Raw genomic sequence first — 20,647 nt, 5'->3', positions numbered from 1 at the left:
TGAAGGGAAGGGAAGGGAAGGAAGGGAAGGGAAGGGAAGGGAAGGGAAGGAAGGAAGGGAAGGGAAGGGAAGGGAAGGTGCGGGAAGGGAAGGGAAGGGAAGGTGCGGGAAGGGAAGGTGCGGGAAGGGAAGGGAAGGGAAGGTGCGGGAAGGGAAGGTGCGGGAAGGGAAGGTGCGGAAGGGAAGGTGCGGGAAGGGAAGGTGCGGGAAGGGAAGGGAAGGTGCGGGAAGGGAAGGTGCGGGAAGGGAAGGGAAGGTGCGGGAAGGGAAGGGAAGGTGCGGGAAGGGAAGGGAAGGTGCGGGAAGGTGCGGGAAGGGAAGGGAAGGGAAGGTGCGGGAAGGGAAGGGAAGGTGCGGGAAGGGAAGGGAAGGTGCGGGAAGGGAAGGGAAGGTGCGGGAAGGGAAGGGAAGGGAAGGGAAGGGAAGGGAAGGGAAGGGAAGGGAAGGGAAGGGAAGGGAAGGGAAGGGAAGGGAAGGGAAGGTGCGGGAAGGGAAGGGAAGGTGCGGGAAGGGAAGGTGCGGGAAGGGAAGGTGCGGGAAGGGAAGGTGCGGGAAGGTGCGGGAAGGTGCGGGAAGGTGCGGGAAGGTGCGGGAAGGTGCGGGAAGGTGCGGGAAGGGAAGGTGCGGGAAGGGAAGGGAAGGTGCGGGAAGGGAAGGGAAGGTGCGGGAAGGGAAGGTGCGGGAAGGGAAGGTGCGGGAAGGGAAGGGAAGGGAAGGAAGGGAAGGGAAGGGAAGGGAAGGGAAGGGAAGGGAAGGGAAGGGAAGGGAAGGGAAGGGAAGGGAAGGGAAGGAAGGGAAGGGAAGGGAAGGGAAGGGAAGGGAAGGGAAGGGAAGGGAAGGGAAGGGAAGGGAAGGGAAGGGAAGGGAAGGAAGGGAAGGGAAGGGAAGGGAAGGGAAGGGAAGGGAAGGGAAGGGAAGGGAAGGGAAGGTGCGGGAAGGGAAGGGAAGGTGCGGGAAGGGAAGGTGCGGGAAGGGAAGGTGCGGGAAGGTGCGGGAAGGTGCAGGAAGGGAAGGTGCGGGAAGGGAAGGTGCGGGAAGGGAAGGGAAGGTGCGGGAAGGGAAGGTGCGGGAAGGGAAGGTGCGGGAAGGGAAGGGAAGGTGCGGGAAGGGAAGGGAAGGTGCGGGAAGGGAAGGGAAGGTGCGGGAAGGGAAGGGAAGGGAAGGTGCGGGAAGGGAAGGGAAGGTGCGGGAAGGGAAGGGAAGGGAAGGGAAGGTGCGGGAAGGGAAGGTGCGGGAAGGGAAGGGAAGGTGCGGGAAGGGAAGGGAAGGTGCGGGAAGGGAAGGGAAGGGAAGGTGCGGGAAGGGAAGGGAAGGTGCGGGAAGGGAAGGGAAGGTGCGGGAAGGGAAGGTGCGGGAAGGGAAGGGAAGGTGCGGGAAGGGAAGGGAAGGTGCGGGAAGGGAAGGGAAGGGAAGGTGCGGGAAGGGAAGGGAAGGGAAGGTGCGGGAAGGGAAGGGAAGGGAAGGTGCGGGAAGGGAAGGTGTGGGAAGGGAAGGTGCGGGAAGGGAAGGGAAGGGAAGGGAAGGTGCGGGAAGGGAAGGGAAGGGAAGGTGCGGGAAGGGAAGGTGCGGGAAGGGAAGGGAAGGTGCGGGAAGGGAAGGGAGGGAAGGGAAGGGAAGGGAAGGGAAGGGAAGGGAAGGGAAGGGAAGGGAAGGGAAGGGAAGGGAAGGGAAGGGAAGGGAAGGGAAGGGAAGGAAGGGAAGGGAAGGGAAGGGAAGGGAAGGGAAGGGAAGGGAAGGGAAGGGAAGGAAGGGAAGGGAAGGAAGGGAAGGGAAGGGAAGGGAAGGGAAGGGAAGGGAAGGGAAGGGAAGGGAAGGGAAGGGAAGGGAAGGGAAGGGAAGGGAAGGGAAGGGAAGGGAAGGGAAGGGAAGGGAAGGGAAGGGAAGGAGGGAAGGGAAGGGAAGGTGCGGGAAGGGAAGGTGCGGGAAGGGAAGGGAAGGGAAGGGAAGGGAAGGGAAGGGAAGGGAAGGGAAGGGAAGGGAAGGGAAGGGAAGGGAAGGGAAGGGAAGGGAAGGGAAGGGAAGGGAAGGGAAGGGAAGGGAAGGGAAGGGAAGGGAAGGGAAGGGAAGGGAAGGGAAGGGAAGGGAAGGGAAGGGGAAAAAAGAAAGGAGAGCAACAATAGGGAAGGTAAAGCTTATGCAAATCAAACACGGTAACTAAGGAATACAGTTTACATGACAAACTGAATATAATATGGAATTCAAATATCTAATCTTTTCACCTGTAAATGCTTTTACTTTATGAACAAAGCCATTGAGAGATACCAGGGTTTTGGTTTCAGATATCCTCAGTTTCAATATCTTTATAGACTCAAATGGCTCAAGCTGATACTCCAATTGCATCTCTTTTTTTTAAGTCACGCTTATAAGAAGCATCAATGTTTTTTACAGCAGAATTGATGAAACAATATTTTTTGTTGTCAGAGTGATTCTCTAAAGAACTGAAGTGTTAAAAGATCCTTACTTCCTTGTGTCCCCTTCATGGTTGTTTAACTGCTTTTGTGATGTAGATTCAGCACAAAAAGATCCCTGACAGTGAAGAACTGAGGTAGCTGATATTACCACTGCTTCTCAGGAACTTGCAGGGAAATACTAAACTTTGCAGTCTCTCTGATAGGATTTATGAGAACAGAAATACTGTAACATGCCAAGTAAATGATAAAAAGTATGATTCAACATCAGCCTTGCTCTATTTGAAAATAGTAAGCCAGATCTGAAAACTCTGATACTTAATAAACCTACCTTTCAAGATGTAAATGGCAAAACTGATGAGAACCAGCAAATCTTAATCTCTCAGATGAGATAAAAGTAAAAAGGACTGAAACAAGAGGGATGGATATTCACCAAGAACTTAAAAAAATGAGAAACAAGTAATGCACTGGAGCTTCTTCACTCTGTTAAGAAAGAGACTTTAACAGGTAAACAGAGAAGAAACGCACAAAGAATTTATTTCTTGTGAAATGGTCTGGTATAAACTAATGAAAGAACTACTCTGACTTTAAGACTCTACATTTGTCTGCCTGGAATAGCATTGACTTCACTGCAGTTTCAGGATTATTAGAAGATGAAAGGCATGAATGGCAGTGTTTTGTTTAATTGATTATATAAATTTCTGGTGAGAATCAGGATCACTGAGAGAGCAGCTGAAAGAGGCCACTGAACTTTTAATGTTAACGGCATGGGGATGACCATAACTCCTGGTTTCATTGTTAGGAGCTGAACCTGTGAAAAAGAGCACAAACAAAACTGCATAGTTTGCAAGCTTTTCTCCCCCATTAAAAAAAGAAAAAAAAAAGACTACAGATCTTGAGATCATGATGCTCATGTAGGTTAAGTGGAACGGTTTGAGAATAAAAGAAAAAGTTTAAGTTGCTCGTGAAGAGACGTAAGTGCAGGTGAAAATTCACATAGCTGGATTCATTACTTAAAGATCCAACACTAAGTCTACTTTTCTTCATTCTTGTCCTTACTCACTATTGCATTTTTAAGAGAGGAAGCTACTATTTGGCAGGAAAGAGCATGACAGAATCTGGCTCTACATAAATGTGATTTAAAGTTCAGAATGAACATCTTGCAAAGAAACCCCTCTAAAGGATTAAGAAAGATTATCCCTGCTCATTGAGAATGAATAACGGCTGGCAAAATAACATTCCCTCCATCAGTGAAGAAAAGGGAAGAGCTGCAGCTAGTTATAGATGTACTCTGGCCAATAAAAGTTCTTACTCTGGTTCTCCACCTCTCACTGACATCACTCAGTGATTATTTTTTTTTCCTATTTTAATTAGGTTCTGTCAAAGTGATAAAGCCTGTCTCAGACAGCAGAGGAATAAAGGTCACTGTCTGGACTGCCAGGTCTCCAAACTGGAAAGTGTTAATAAAGGTTTCATCTGGGAAAGGTCAAGTGTTAACAAGTCCAAATCAGTAATATTGAGCTCAACTAATACTCCAGCCTCAAAAAAACCCCACTTCTAAGTGACCACTCAGCTACTTGAACACTGACTGTGCATAAATGACAGCATGTTTGCTATTAAAAAAAAAGAAAAAGAAGACATGAACTCATTTCTCCGTCATATCTGGATGTAGAGTTTCTAGTACTCACTGCAAATAATTTCCAGCCACAGTAAAAATTTGTTTACTGATAAATTTACCAGAAAGTAAAGCCACTTGGATGGAAGGATATTATGACAGGTCATCTTTCAGGTCTCATAGGGAAAGCAAACACTGGGGAAGAAAAAAACTGCCACACAGGTCTGGTGACTGGTCAGGGCAAGCCACATACTGAGTCATGCTGAGGAGCAATGGGGAGCAGACTGAGCTTGCTCCCCTCCCTAGCAGATGGAAGGGGAGCTGGCTCATACTCCTCACAGAGACGTAAAGATGGGCACATTATTCCTGAACACAAGATGAAAAACACACCCTTGAGTTCCCCAGATCTGTACATCATTGAGCTCTAATCTGGACTCCAGTTCAAGAGATACAGACATCCCTTTGCACCCAAGGATTTACTTTCTGTAAAGTTACAGACCAGTATTTGCCAAATCATTTGGCTTATAATTTTTAATTATTTTTACTTCTTTACTGTAACCTGAGAAATAATTCTATTTGAGTGGCATGCACTGCACTTGAAGACAAGATGAAGGCTCTGCTATCATCTTTCTCCACACCTTCAGACCTCAAGAGACAGCCATCAAATTCAGGAGTCAAGATTTTCTGAGCCACAGAGCCACTACGGCATTTCACATATACACTACTTAGGAGTAAAAATGCCCCTGTAAAATTCCAGTTAGTTTGTTTCTTGGCTGGCATTAAAGAGAAGTGTTCCACTGAGCTAAACTAATTTTCACACTGTGTGAAAACAGACACCACATGGCTATAAATGTATTCCCTCCTTACGACATGAGGATATTCTAACGGCTGTTGAACATATCACGCCAAATCTATGTTCTCAAGGGTTTTACTTTGAGCTTATATTGGTCAAAATACTTTCTAGCAGTCAAAGTCAGACCTGGAGCTGGGTTAGGACATATTCTGTTCCAATTCCTCTGTGTGTTTGGGGGCAAATAGGTACAGGTGTAGAAAGTGGAGCTGCTTTTCTTTGAAAGAGTCATTAGGTATACTGCAAAATATTTTGGGAATATAAGTTTGCAGAAAAATTCTAGAAGTCTGATACAATCCAAACATATCTGAACACTAGTCCCAGAAGCAGCCCATTACCAGATTCACTTCAATTCACATTACAAGGTGTAGGTTCACTGATTTTGTGATGGATATGAAAAAAATGATGATCAGAAAAAATGCCTTATGGTACAAAGAATTCCACATCGGATTTCTTGGATGTGGAACAAGTTTTATCTCCCAAAGGACTTTTATTGAAGAAGATTCCCTAACTGACAGTAATTCAGTTATTGGCATTTTCATTTAGTTCTAATTTTTTAAACATTTTCAAGAAATGTAGCTTTAATGTCTGCATCCATTATTCTCCCTGTGACAACTTTAACATCATGAATCAATTAACCAAGAAACATTATTTATGTAGAAACCCACTATAACCTGCAGCTTATGCCTACAATTAGACCCCAGGACTCAAGGGAAAGGTGGATAAGTGGACAAATGAATAATGGTATATATAACCTGCTGTTGATACATTTATTCTCCATTTGCACTAGGGTTGTATGCATGGTCACAGATTTTATGGGCAGGGCATGCAATCGTTCATTGCTGCTTGTACTCCTATCTTCTCCACAAACAAACAGGAACATTTGCCCGACCAATGTATTCAACTGAATGCATTCAGAAAAAGGAAGTGTGAATTTATCTCAAAATAAAGAAACAACAAGAGAACAAGGGAAATTCAATGAAAACAGTTAAACTGTTACAACCTTAATGCATATGTTCCTGCAGTGGGTATCTGAAATGGAAAACTGTCTCCTAAAAAAAGAATGACCGAGGCTACCATCTTTCAGGTGCAAGTGTCCACCAAAACTGAAGGACCAAGCACACAGTATGGATAGCATTGGCATTTTCATTTTATGCTTTGCATAAACTGCTTTCTGGTATATGTAATCTGTTAACTGAACAAGGCAGAAAAGATAAAACTTCAAGCCATTTCTGAGTAGAAAAACAGAAGCCTCAATTTCTGTGGGCTTCATTGTCTCTGCAGGTGACCTTTCAGATGTCTAAGATCTGACTGAAGCTCACCCTGGGCTTGAGGCATTTGCAACACGTCACTCCATATTGACCTTCTGATATCTAATTAGATACACTAATTCTTAAGTTGTTCTCCTGGCCAGCTCACCTGGCAAGAATAGAAGGGCAGAAACACTGTCAGTAGACTAAAGTTAGCACACAAAAAGGCCCTCTTACCAATGTCAGATGCTTAAAAATTAGTCTAATTCCTGGTCCTAAAGGTACAACTCATTCCACCACTTTCTCATGGTGAGTGGGATTCATGTGATGCAAGAACATCACAGCTCTTGGAGCTCTTCTTTTTTTTTTTAAACACAAAAATTTTTCCACTTTTCTCCAAGGAAATCTTTTCCTGAACCAGCTGGGGGAGGGGCCACTTGAATCTGCTTTCTAGAGGGACCCCATTTGGAGGTTTCCTCCCAAATTTTCCCTAAACCAGGACAACAAGTCTCTGAATATGGAGTGATGTAAGATGGTGGACAAAAAGGAATCCAGTTACCAGGGCTCCCACCAAGACTATGTGACTACATTCTATCTTAATAGAATGACAATGCTGGAAGCCTGTAATTTATATGAGAAACATTATTGTCAGTTTAGGTAGCAGTCACCAAATTTCTATCTTTTGAGAATTCTGGGCAGAATCACAATCATGACTAAAAGTGAGTGGTCTGAGTCATATGAAGATAAAGGAAGGGATAAACATCACTAGGGCAATCACGGAAGTCTCCATTTTAAGACCCACTGAAATGAGGGATATTCCAACCTGCTCTACCCACTTGCCACACCATGTGAATCTGTGACCAAACAAACTGTATTTGAATATACAGATATATGAAAATGTTAAAATTAGCATTTATCACTTGCCATTATTGCAGTGCTTGTGTATCAGAAAAAGGATTAACTGAAGATATCAAATATCACTCTGTGGTGAAGACTGGCAAATGTCACCATTCACAAGAGTAGCAAAATTTATGTACAAGTACAGTAGTAGTAAAGAAGAGTAAAATCTATGAGATAACATTTCATCTCATTGAACTAAGTACTTTCCCTTCAAATTTTAACTAATGGTACTTTTAACAACTGCTACAGATATTAATAAAACTAGAATCCCACTCAAGACAGAGCAGCCTGCCTAACCTGACCTGTGTAACACAAGCCAAAGAGTCTGACTCACTAATCCTTGCCTCAAGCACAGAAGCATTTGGGAGAGACAGACAGCAGCTGACGATGCAAGTAGCTGCAGAAATTGTGTTGTTAAGTTGCTAGGGATCATAACATCTTTATTAGGAATAAGTACTCTCTTTGTTCACACAACTTGATAATTTGAGGTGCAGAACACTGTTCTGGCTATGTATTTGTCTTATTCAAGAAGCAATCAGCAATGCACACAAGAATATAGAATTCAATAGAATATTGAATAGAAATCCTCATTCAAAGCTCAGCAAAAGAAGTTGCCAAAAAATTATGCTAGGTTTGCAGAACTATCACACCAGCAAAAATCTCTAATACAACTGATCAGAAGGAGATAAAAACCCAACCTACCCATATCATTAAAATTGATTTAGTGTGGTTGAGTACCCTTTCAAACAAGTGACATAACCTCTTAAACTATTTCAGATGATTAGGGCAGTCCAACTGTTTACAGAACTTTTCATGCAGTCAATGGATAATCACGCAGCACTCTTGACAATACTAGCTGCTTAGGTGTCTTCTGTGGCATAAAATATGCATATAATAACTGCAGGTGAGCACCAAGATGAACACACAAGCCCATTCAACTGAAATATCCTTAGCAAGGTTCTCAGAGCTAAAGATGTAGAAGCAGACTTCTAGATCCTTTATTGTGATCTAGAGAATAATTTCTCAGCTGATATGACTAATACTAGAAATAAAATACGCTTTTCTGACCCTGTATAACTGTTTTTCTTTCTATCCTTCTCCAGACTTAAGGAAGACCTGGAGACCGTCTTCTCTCCATAGACCTCACTCAATTCTGAACAAAGTTGCTGAGCACAGAGCAAGCTGCAATTCCACTGTGTCTCAGAAATATATACTTAATAAGAACACAAAGCAATCTTAAAGAGAATGCATGCCCATGGGGCAGGAGATAAATACACTCTAGAATTAGTTTCTTTCATCTTCCTGAAGGAGGAAGCAATTATGAACTTCCACTTGCTTTGACTACTAGCATACCTTTTGCCTGCCACCCTTCTCTTCTACAAACACACATCTCCCTTCAATTAAAGCTTGTTCCACCAAATGTTGTCCATAACAATCCCAAGAAGCTCCAATTAATTTGACAATTCATTTTCTTTCATGGTACTTTTTCATCTGGATATTCCAGTAGACCCAGTTAAGAAAAAATGACTGTATTGGCCTGCTCCTGAATTCAGTGGTGCAGTCACTGATTCAGTTGCCCACAAAGCAGAGAGGGAAGTGCCTTTGTGATACCCTCCACATCCTCTCTGTTTTCAATCAATGAAAAACACAAAATGCAAATCTAGCACATTCCAGTTTTCTTCCACTGTAATGGTGAGGGAATCTGAAAAGAGCAGATGGAAAGCAGGTGGCACAAAAGGCTACCCTTGCTCATCACCACTACTGGCTTGCAACATTGTCCAAGAAGAAGATTCAACATGAAGGGATACTAAAGATTACTCACAGCCACCATTATGGCCTTTCGCCTCTGCGCATACTAAATTCTCTAACATCATTTAGAACAAACTACCTAAAATCCTCCTAACATAATCAGCACAACAAATAAAACAACCAACACTGTAGCCTTTCTCCTCGGGGGCAGTAAAAGCAATCTAGTTCCCTCACAGACCATATCATGCTCTGTATAAACAATAATAAAACTGGAATAATTCTGTTGACTACATTGGAGTTATTCCAACAATACACTAATCAAAATGAGATCACAAGTTAACTCAGTATATACAAATAGTGACAGCTGCTGGTTTCTATAGCAAAATATAGTAAATAATTATCATCAGAAATACAAGCAAAAGCAACACCTATGTATGACTCCATCACATGCCTCCATGGAAACAACAGGTTTGTAATTCTCATTAATTCAACTCAACTGAAAGAATTACATCCAAGCAGCAAAGCCAGAAAAAAATACCATCTCAAAATCAATCATAAAAGCAACAGAAATTCCCACCTAGTTTTTTAAAATTAAAGCACCCTTGATTTTAAACAGTTTTTAGAATCAGTTTTAAAAAAAGCCCCAGGTTTTAAATACCTTCAATATAATATTAAGAAATATGATTTTCCTATCAGCAGTGTATATAACCATAAAATCAAACTCTTATTTAAGAGTCTTATTTATTTAACTCTCATCACCAGCAGCTCAACTTCCTTCCATTAATGTGCTTTAAGTAGAATCTCAGTCTTTTCTTACACAAATTCAAGCAAGACAATCTAATCCGTCAGTAATGTCCTCAAGATGGCCTCATATATGCGATAAATTAAACACTCTCAAAATATTTTATTTTTTCGAAGTGGCAAAGACTCACTACATCCCAATCATATTTCCCAGATGGTGTCATGAACCTCTTAACACTTCATTTCCATCATGTTCCATGTCTTGAGAAACCTGTTTTCAATCTTTCAAACACAAACAGGACCTCCGCCCTCTGTTCCCTAATGTTAGATTCAGCAGTCCCTAGCCAACATATTCTTCGTATTCTTTTTAGGATGAATAAATTCATCTCCTTCCTCATCAATCACAAAGAAACCTTCAATGACAGATTCATGTTCTTCAAACCTCTCTGTAAGTGTACTATTTATGACTTCTATGAAGATATGGAGAATATGCCTTCATCAGAAATAAGTAGCTCCAAGCCAGTCTAAGAGAAGCATCTGCAAAGCTGACTTGACCCTAATCTTGCTCCCAGTGTACTGGAGCTGTGACCTAGAGTTACTACTGCTTTAATATTACATCTAGAGACTTGATAATTCTCACCTCTGCTTGCTTAAAATGAAGAGCTCTAGAGGCATCTAAATTCAGTTCTGAGGATTTGGCTCAGTGTCTGTATGTGGAAAAACACAGAATGCATTGATCTGAGTTGAAACTCTCTAAGATGAAATTCCATCTTTATACCTTCTTCGTCTTGCATCCAGTCCTTTTATTTTAACAAAGCATTCCTGTGTTTTCACAAGACTCAAAACATTGAGTGTTTTCTGTTCTTCAAGTGTCTAATAATTGATGACTTTGGGTCTCCCTGTTATTGCTGCTTCTTGAGATCCACACTGTACTTAATTTCAACAATTTTCTATTTTGCTTATTAATTTCAGACAGTTTTATCTCTAGTGAAACAATAAGTCATTCACTAATCAAAACTGTTTCTCACTTTGCAGAAGAAATCTAGGACTAGACAGACCACCCAAGTCCCTAAACTAAGTGTTCTGCATACACAACTATCCATACATATTGACATCAGCAGAAGAATGCTTCACAGAGTATCCAATCCCCATAGCCCTATCTACAAATCACAAAACACATTCAGCAGCCCAGAGTAAGCTCCAGAATTTGCCATAATTATGATGTGTGATATTTGAATGGGTAATTCAAAATTTTATCTTTCTTGTGTATTAATGCCAGAACTTAGAATTCCAATGTCTGTCCCAAAAACATTTCAGTATTCATCCCACAGTGCTTGTGTAACAAAATTCATAAAGAATAGGCGGAGCTGGCTGGACTGAAAACAATGTTTTTGAAATCAACATTCTCCCAGCTGACCAGAAGACTGCTAAACCAGGTCCTTCTTCCTCATCCCTCTTTCTCACACTCCTAGCTGTACAATGGCTGTTTTTTTGACAAGCTCTTTTTCAATACCTCTGTCTGGGTTTCCAGTGATTCTGGAGATTGAGAGTTGTGTGCCTGAAGAGTCCCAGCAAGAGTCAGAAAACAAAGTTACTCACCACTTGCCATCTGTAGATATTTAGGATGAAAACCTGCATTATCATGGTGAACTCTGCTCAGTGTTTTCAAAAACTACTCATGAGTGCTCCAGCTGCAGGAGGAGGAGTAATGGATTCCAAGCTGGCAAACACACTTGCCCTATTGCCCCTGATGCAAGTGCCTCAGCTCCAGAGAAAGTCACTTTCCTTTTTACATAAAAATTCCCACTGACGTGTAACAAGAATTTCTCTTTTCACTAGGCAGGTTCCTGGACCATTCATCTGAGCTGCCTAAAGAACACGTTACAGGTGCTTCATTCAGGTCTGGGATTTCATTTTGTCCATTTAAAATTTAACACCTGAATCCTAATTTACAGAACTATGTATCTTGCTGGATTAATCTCTTCTGTTTTGTTTGTTTGTTTTTTTTTTTGTGGGAGCTGGAATATGAAGTGTAAGAAACAAAGGAAACTGGGAGGCAGTTTTACCATCATTGCCCAGAGCTGCAGGGCTCCATTCCTCCTTCTGTCACAGGCTTGCTACCTCTGGTGATATAAGTCATCTTCTCAAAGAACTGTGATCCTAATCTGCATCCTGGGAATATCACTGAAAGAAATGCTTGGCATTCACTGCTACATCTAAACTTGAGCATTTTACATATTTCAAACATGTACATTGCCTAATGTGAACTGCTGCCCCTTCTGCCATCTCCAAAATAGCTCCTGTTCAGTGTTTCAAGTCTGTAGTGTTGCAGCTTTCTGACTGGAAATTGGTAGCTCCCCTGCCTACAGAGACAGAATAGTCAGCCCCCATCTCAGAGGGGGTTCAGCTAATTACAGATTCATTACTTGGGGCTTGACTTTTCAGTGATAGGTTTTGCATTAATAAATAACACTGTCCTCAGAGCTGAATAGTGTGACACAAACAGAGCCAAACTGCAGCTTTGAAGGAGAAAACAGAATACTTAAGACCCGCTTATGAAGTCAGCAGCATTCACCACATGGCTCAGAAAAAAAAATATTACTAACTTAGTGATCAAACAATTAAAGACCGCACTTCATTGCACATGTACCAGGATGGGAAATTCAGTCTGCATGGGTAACCATCCATCTGGTATCTGATGTTGCTTTCATAACCTTATAATTAAATGATCACTTAAGTTAGTCTTTATGAACATTACACATACAAAAGAACTATCAGCAGTGCTAAATGAAGCAGGAATGCTTGCTTGTTAATTCTTGCTAACTAATATAAAATGTATCATTTCTATACTACTATTATGTAAATCACATGTGCAAAAGAAATCCAAACTCACATCTCTCATCATTTTCACTGCTTCCCTGGTCCTTCCCAGCTTCCTTGCACACATTGCCAGCCTTCTTTTAATATATACTAACACATTGGTGTCCCTTCCTGTGCAAGAGGAAAAAGAAACAGCATTAAGACAAAAAAGATAAAACAAAGGTTCATTTAGTATTCCAACACAGAAGGAAACACAGTTTACTTTCAATCTTTTTCTTACTACCATCAATGCCTTCACAAGAATTTTAATAAAACATTACCAAATTCTGAAGATGTAGATGTACCATAATAGCACTAAAATCAGTGGAAATAATTCAGATATACAGTGGTATAAATAGGTACTCTTAGGTTGACCTTGCACTAGTGAAATATAAGCAGATCTGAAGGTACAGTTATGTACATGTTTATTAACAAGAAGTATTAAAGCAAATCTTCATCCTCCTAACAATCTTCTTCTTAATGATTAGAAGAAAAGTATTCTCTGAACTTTTTGTTTACAGCCTTTACCCATTACCCAATTATCATCTTCAAATTCCTCACACCACTAATTACAGATGGCAAATTAACATATTTCAGATATGATAGTCCTGTGTGCCAGAAGATTCCTCAACAGCAAAGATGACAGAAACTAAACAACAGTTATAATTATTCTCTTGGAGAATTCCTACTCCTTTCACTTCTCATTTGCTTCGAATGCGAGCTCTTAAAATACTTCTTGACCAACGGGAAATGAATAGACAGATAATCATCTATAAAATTACTGAATCATGAAAATGTAAGACACCTGCTACAAATTATCTCTGTGTATATAGCATGTGGTTTGTAACGATTTTAGCCTATTCCTAGTATTTTCAAGCCTTTCATAATAAGAACAACATGTGTGCTGAAAACATTCCAAATACCTACAAATCGTTTTTAAGCTGTGATTAAAATTTTTAAATAGATTAAGCAGCAGCTCGAAAGGACTTAATTTAGAGGAAAAAATAAATAAGGAGAGAAGAATTTCTTTAGCTGTATTCTATATTACCTAATTCCTTATCTCTTTATTGATTCTTATATCTTCAATACACAATTTTATTAGTTACATCTGTTTTGACATGTTTATGTAGTGTGCTATGAGGTATACATTTCAGTTTAAGCTTCTTTTCAGGATTTTAAACAGGAATGGTCAAAAGGCATCTATTTACTATGATATCAAGATAATTTTTTGGGCCAAAATTCTCTGAAGTTGCTAATGATGTGGGATGCCTAACATGAGCAACCTTAAAAATAAAATTGCCCTTGCTTCCTATAATCTATCACCATTTGAAAGATGGCAAGTTGGGTACTCAAAGTCATTATTTATTCTTAAAAGTCATTATTTACTGTTTATGGTCTAACAAAATATTTTATGAAGGAGGTGAAATATATGAATAAACAGAAACATAGAACAATATGTTGTTGTTCAAGACATTACAGTGTATTTCACCTTTAAAAGATGAAATGCCCACTTTTCATCCCAGAATTAACTCTGAAGACCAGAAATGGAATGCAAGACTTCTCAGAACCATGGAACTGCAGCACATGTCTCTCCTCCACAGTCCCTCCTCTCCACCTTCATAAACCATGCCAAAATCCAGCATACAATTGTAAATATTCTACGAGAAGCCCCTGTGTCCAAGGCAACATCTGATGCTGGAGATTCTCTAATTTCTGGGGGTGCACACTGACATTTTCAAGGGCAGACCAATTGGTACAGAACAGTGGGATGATCTAGCCCCTCCTGAAGACACAGTCAGAGCTGGCAGTCACTTTTCAGCCTCCCTGCTCTGTGACAATGCACTTAGTTTTGTGATTCAATGGGTTACTTCCTCTGCTGCAGTACTGAAGGTTCAGGGTGTCGAATCTGATGATGACAGCAGCCACCTAGTACACATGGGTTACAGAAATACCATACTTGTGTCTGCCTGCACAAACTTTCCCAGGTTACCTTGGACAAAAACACTGTGACATTGCTCAATAACTACTTATTGTGTACTTTTCATAGAATTGCTGCACTCAGGATGGATTGAGTGCACAAATTAAGGTTTCACATGCAACCATAAACCTGCTCAGCTTATAGAGCCCAAAAATTGCTTCAAGGGCTCAGCTGCTCTACATTTTTACTTTCACCAAAAATGAACAAATCAGCCTAAATGTGATCTTACAACCAACAAATGTTTAAAATACTACCCCCAAGCTTTAGGAAACCTTGGGCTTTCAGGTATAGACTTACATACACTTTTAAAACCAGACAATTTTACTATGTACAGTTTTTATCAGTAATCTTCAAATTATGTAAGATAGCCAGAGCCTGTGAAATCAGGTCCTCAGAAACCTGAAGATGCCCAAAAGTATCCTAGTGCTTGTATTTATGTAATTAATTTGAGTTATTTTTGCCTAAGGTATCCATTGGAGTCTAGAAATAACCTTGACTGTTTGCTTTATTATCTTTTGGTCGTTTACTGTCAGTGAATGTATTTTCTTAGATTTAAGAAGTATCTAATAAATAGCACAGCAGCTAAATCTGCTTATTCAAGACTTTTAAGAAAGTAACAAAAATCTAGACTTTCAATTAAAGCACATTATTATTCCAGTTATTAAATTTAATGTTTCTGTGACCTTTCTTAATAAATGCAACTAACTTCAAATGTCCCACTGGCTAATGGGTCTCATTAACTTTTACACAGAACAACACGGTGTAAGCATTTACCCCCAGAGCTGATGGAAAAAAGCTCTGGCAAAGCATCACTTCACCCCTGTTTTCACCATTCTATACTGCCTTTTCACAATATGAGCCCAGGTTTGCAAAATGGGTAAAGGCAATTTCTTTAAAGGGTGCTCAGCTTTTTCTGAATGTCATATTTCTTTGGCTCTGACACCTTTTCTTTTCTTTTAAGTACAAGCTGAATTATCTTCTGCCATAACAAAATAGAGGCACATCCGTAACCTGAAAATTGACAGCTCAGCAACAGAATCAAGAAAAAAGACTAAAACAGAATAGTCTGGCTCTAGGGCCACATTCCAGCCAATGTCAAACACTGAGTGTATAGTTCTTAGGGGGAAAACAAAAAAAAAAATCCCAAAATCCCAAATCCAAAGAACTCTTTGGAAGATCTCTCCCTCCTGTAAAACTTACTGTGTTGGGCTTCATATTGGGCACCATGGTGCTGTAGCTGCTGACTGCGCCTGTAACAGCCCTCTCCAGCTTTCAGAGCCTGCTTGAACAGTTTCTCTGCCTCTACAATTGTTGTTGCTTCCTCTTCAGCTAAGAGAATATAAGCAGTAGCACACCTGTAAATATATCAGAGGAAATACCATGAGAAAGGTACATGAGTAAAAACTATATGAAGACTTGCAGACTGGCAAGGATGTTCTAAATACAGAGGTAAGGAAATTTTGTCCATGTACCTTTCTGATGAACTATTCTGATGAATAAATATTCTGTCAACAACACCATAACTCATTTTTAGATATTGTCTCACTCAGCCCTTGAGTACACTGTACATCTACAACTGTCCCAGAAAGGAAAGCACTGTCTCACTAAGCCTGTATCTCTAAAACTCCTTCTGGAAATCAAGACTAGTTTTATGCACTAGTGTTTTAATATAAACCATATCCCTTAGTGTAATGATATAGAAAGAATCAATAGAACTGTATCACCTGCTATATAAATATAATGGATTATAAATTTAGTTGTAAAAATAAAACAACAATAATAATAGCAAAGAAAACCCACCCCAGACCAAGCAAAAACCAAAACAGCAATGTGCTCTTGCAGCAGAGCTGTACTAGAGTGTTTCCACTCTAGTTGGGGGAGTTGATCCTTTCTCTAGAGAGGAAGGATCATCTCTCTAGTCAGCCATGATGACGCCACATGTGGGTGTGCTATGTCCACTTCTGGGCTCCCCAGTACAAGGGGGACATGGATGTACTGCAGAGAGTTCAATGAAGGGCCATGAAGATGATTAGCGGCATCTCACATATGAGAAAAGGCTCAGAGAGCTGGGACTTTTCAGTCTGGAGAAGAAAAGGCCTGGGGGGAATTTGTCAAAGTTTGCAAATACCTGCAGTGAGGGGGAAAAGAGGAAAGTGCCAGGCTCTTTTTAGTGGCTTCCAGTGACAGGACCAGAGGCAATGGGCACAAAATGAGACACAGGAGGTTTCCCCTGAACATCAGAAACAACTTTTTTTATTGTAAAGGTGACTGAGCACTGGTACAAGGAAGTTGTCAAGCCTGCTGGACATGGTCCTTTGCAATGCACTGTAGGTGGCCCTGTCTGAAGGGTGGGGTTAGATACTGACCTCCAGAGATCCCTGCTAATCTCAACCATTCTGTAATTCTGTGAAATGTGAGAAGGACAGACTTATAGCTCACTTTCCCCTTTCATGCTGCATGTTAAATCATTAACAAGAAAAAACAATTCTTTTTCTTCTTCTGATGAAACACATGAAGGACAATCTGTAAAGCACCAGTTTATGGAATTTTAGAAGGTAGAAATCTCAGTTCAGCAACCTAAGGGATTCCCTTTATGCATGTTAGCAACATTTATACAGTTTGCCATACCAGTAAATCATCACAGCACTGAGTTTATTGTGGGATCTCAAAATACACTTCTCATTGAAAAAATAACAGACTCAAGAACCAAAAGTCACAGCAAATTACATCATATTCTCTCATACTATGAAATAAGTATTTCAGAATGTGTTTATGAGTCTCTTCTTTCCTGCTTCTGTTCTTGACAACTGAGAAATCCAAAAGGGAACTCTCCATCTTGTAAATGCATATTTCATATGTTCATCAGGAGGTAACTTAAGTACCATTTTTCTATGCTGTTCCAAAGCTTGCTGACATCAATGGGAAGACTCCCATTGTCATCACTACTGTAAGGATCTTCTGGATAGCTAGCACAACATGCAGCTGTGCTGTTTTCTTTCTGTTGTAGGTCTTCCTTTTATAGGCCTGTAATTGTGGCTAAAAATTACTATAGTAAACCCCCGGCCTTAAAATATCATCAAATGGATTTTTAAAAGACAGGAAATAAATGTTAATGTTATTGTCACTCACTCATTTAATTCCAAAGCTTCATGTGCTGCAGAAATTCGGGCTTGAGGGTTTCTCTCTCTCCAGGCTTTTTGCATTACTATTCAATAAACAAAGGAGAAGAGAATATCAGTTATTACAGGATTAACAAGGAGAATCTACTGCACTGTAACAACAGAATTTATTGATCTCAGCCTAACTCACTATAGAGTATTTCATACAGCTCAGTGATCATTCAAAAAGATACATAACAAACAGGAGCTTTGGTCCCAAACACTCAGTGTTTCTTATTCTTCCATTTAATTAAACTTCTTTCCAGAGAAAGTCTGGCTGAGAGATCAGGCTGTCTGCACTGCCAAGTATAGAGGTGACAAGCAGCTACTTCGTCTTGGTGTAGTAGATTCCACAGGGAACAAAACAATAAAGGGATAGTTGGGATTCTTATTCTAGCTCCTTATTGTGCTACTGCTTTATGTGAATGCTAAATGGAAACAACTTCCAGGCTAATATTACCACCTCATAATTACACCACTGCATTCAGAAAATAGGATTAATGTTTATCAAGCGTCAAAAAACCACAATATGCTCTCCTACCTTACTATGCCTTCAGAATGGAGCACCCAACTATTACTATCTCTCCCTTCCTAAGAGACAAAGATTTATCTCTTCAGAGGCAAATTCTAACGACTGAAATAATTGTTGCACATTTTTAGTAGAATCAAAGTCTGTGTGTGGACTTCCCAGTACAGGCTTAACACAACTAAAGCTGCTTATACAAATTCAGTTGTAAATGTGCTGTTCCCATTTTTTACAGACCTAACTACATCAGGGAATGAAACACAGGTCTCAAACTTTGTATCAGCTCTCTCTCTTCTGTCAGTGTAAGCTAAATGGAACCTGAATAATGTAACTCAACCTACTACACTGCAACTGGAGGCAGATTAAGGTATACATGTCTGAAGCCACCGCAAGATAGAGGAGAAAAGGAACAAGCCTTTGCACTTTTAAATGGTATTTTGAATGACTCCAGCAGTACAGCAAAACAACACAGCAACATAAATTAGATTGTTTACATATATAGACACTTGTTCAGACCTAGAATTCTATAAATTCAACAACAGTGGTTCCCCAGCATGATCAAACTTTTGCCTTTTCTTATCTACGCAAAAGAACTGATGTCTCACTGCATTTTCCTTGCATCAGATTAAATCAGTTGTTAATCTATTAGCAAAAGCATTTGTTCACAAGGTCTCTTACTAGCATCTGCAGGCCGTAAATGATCTGTGTCACACGTAAAGAATGTCTGATGGTCCTGTGCCGAAAGATTCATATCGTAGTAAGTCAAAGGCTCCCTTCCTGTCACCCATGTATACCTGCAAACGTGCCAACAAGGAGACATTTTGGTTAATGAGGTAACACTTGGCAAAACAAATCCAGAAAATAATTCTAGACCTTTGAGATGGGCATAGCCAAGTAAGTACACCTGGCCAACCTTCCACCCCATATACACTGCATTTCACAGTACTGTGATGGAGCAACAGTAGCTGAGCCTAAGGAAGTAAGGATGTGGGAAAGTACACAAAGGAACTTGGTAACACATACATTCAAATATTAGGACTCCATGAAACCTATATGGAATTCATTAGGTTTTTTTGCTATAATGGATTTGAACAGAATTGCTGCATTAACACCAGGTACAACACACTTAGGTTACTCCATCTTTTTTTAATAAGGTTGCCAAAAATTGGAGAAATAACAAATATTAGACAAAAAAGAAAATGCATCAGCATGAATTTAAATTCCTTTTTAATTCAGAAACATTTTATGAATTACAGAAAAACCTGACATGAGTGCATGTATCCACAGTTGATTTTGTTTTTTCATCTCTTAAGTTAGATTAAAGGAAAAGCAGTTAAGCTCCTTAAGCCAGTACTATGCCTGAAAAATGTAATTTTGCAGCACCTACCGATTATATTCAGCTCCTCTGAACAGATTTAAAGGATTTCGCCAGACTTTGCATTCTGGAAGAAGCAGACATACACATAATGAATCTCTCCCAAATTACAATGGTACTTGAGGTTTATAAAAAACATCAGTTACCATACAATGAGCCTTATTGAATGGCTTATTTTTTATAGGTGCAAATGAAAAAACCATCAAGAGCACTGAGATGAAAGTAATCAGACTGTTCCTTCTTTCTTAAATAATAATTTAATTATAAATTAGTGTCAACAAATGCAATCATTCCAGACAAATAACCACTAACAAAGCCCCAAATGCCACATGAAAAGATAATACTGATTAGTTCCAGGACTCACATTTACCATAATGCAGAATTGAAGAGGGATCCCACTGGGTTATTGCACTGAAAAATAGCAATTAACTCAGTCCCTATGGACTTGTTATTTCTCCAGAAAAACATCACTGTCCAGTTAATGCTGTAAATCACCATGAATCTCAGCTACAGTTGCCAAATTTAATTCCTCTTTAGTTTGTGAAATAAAATCCATGGAAATATCTGCTGATCTTACTTAAGATAGAAGCAGATGCTGAAATTGATCGGCAGAGGACAGTTGATTGCATTGCAAAGGTTTCAGAATATTAAAAACATTTTACAAATTTTCCTTGGGGGAAAAACTGTGAATTTTTCACACTACAAGAAGTAAGAGATATGGAAATCAACAGTGTAATTTAAAGCAAAAATTTTAAAAATATAGTCAAATTGTACAGCCTTTGAAACAGTGAGGTCTTGATTCTGGATTTTCCTTTAATTTAACACCAGATTTATTCTCTTAATTTTAACAAAGACAATTCACTCCAGTGAAGGTGAGACCAGAATAAACCCCACTATTTGCACAAAGACTCACTGAGAGGCAGCATGTCACTCCATCTCAGATCTGCAACTGGATGACCACTCACATGGTGCTCTGCAGAAACTCATCAGCAGCACTGGCCCTCCAGCATTTCACCGGGTGCTTTCCACTAAAAATGTTAACCAGCACATTTCTCCCTAGAAATTTTTGTTACATCATTTCTAAAGAGATCAAACCAACAGTTTTCTGGCAGAAGATTGAGTCTGAAGGGTGTCCTTATGGTAACAATATGCCTGTTTCCTTTATGCCTGTTCTGTTAGAAAAAGAAGTACTGAACAGCAAGTCAAAGCCTCCTCTTTTCTCATGGACATAGCTCCCA

The 20,647-nt window shown here is 40.2% G+C and overlaps 1 protein-coding gene across 2 annotated transcripts in view; it reads right to left on the bottom strand.

Annotated features, from left to right (window-relative positions):
* The window catches only part of LOC131592161 (suppressor of tumorigenicity 7 protein homolog), a 139,673-nt gene that overhangs the window by 36,008 nt on the left and 83,018 nt on the right, over positions 1-20,647 (bottom strand). For both annotated transcript variants that reach the window (XM_058863477.1, XM_058863476.1), the window contains exons 4-8: positions 19,422-19,476; positions 18,713-18,828; positions 17,480-17,555; positions 15,551-15,705; positions 12,407-12,504 (exon numbers count right to left, since the gene is read on the bottom strand). In XM_058863477.1, the coding sequence (XP_058719460.1) occupies positions 12,407-12,504; positions 15,551-15,705; positions 17,480-17,555; positions 18,713-18,828; positions 19,422-19,476 (500 nt within the window). The remainder of the gene's footprint in view (positions 1-12,406; positions 12,505-15,550; positions 15,706-17,479; positions 17,556-18,712; positions 18,829-19,421; positions 19,477-20,647) is intronic.

Source organism: Poecile atricapillus, chromosome W, assembly GCF_030490865.1.
Source record: "Poecile atricapillus isolate bPoeAtr1 chromosome W, bPoeAtr1.hap1, whole genome shotgun sequence".
NCBI lineage: Eukaryota > Metazoa > Chordata > Aves > Passeriformes > Paridae > Poecile > Poecile atricapillus.
This window is presented reverse-complemented; position numbering and strand designations above follow the sequence as displayed.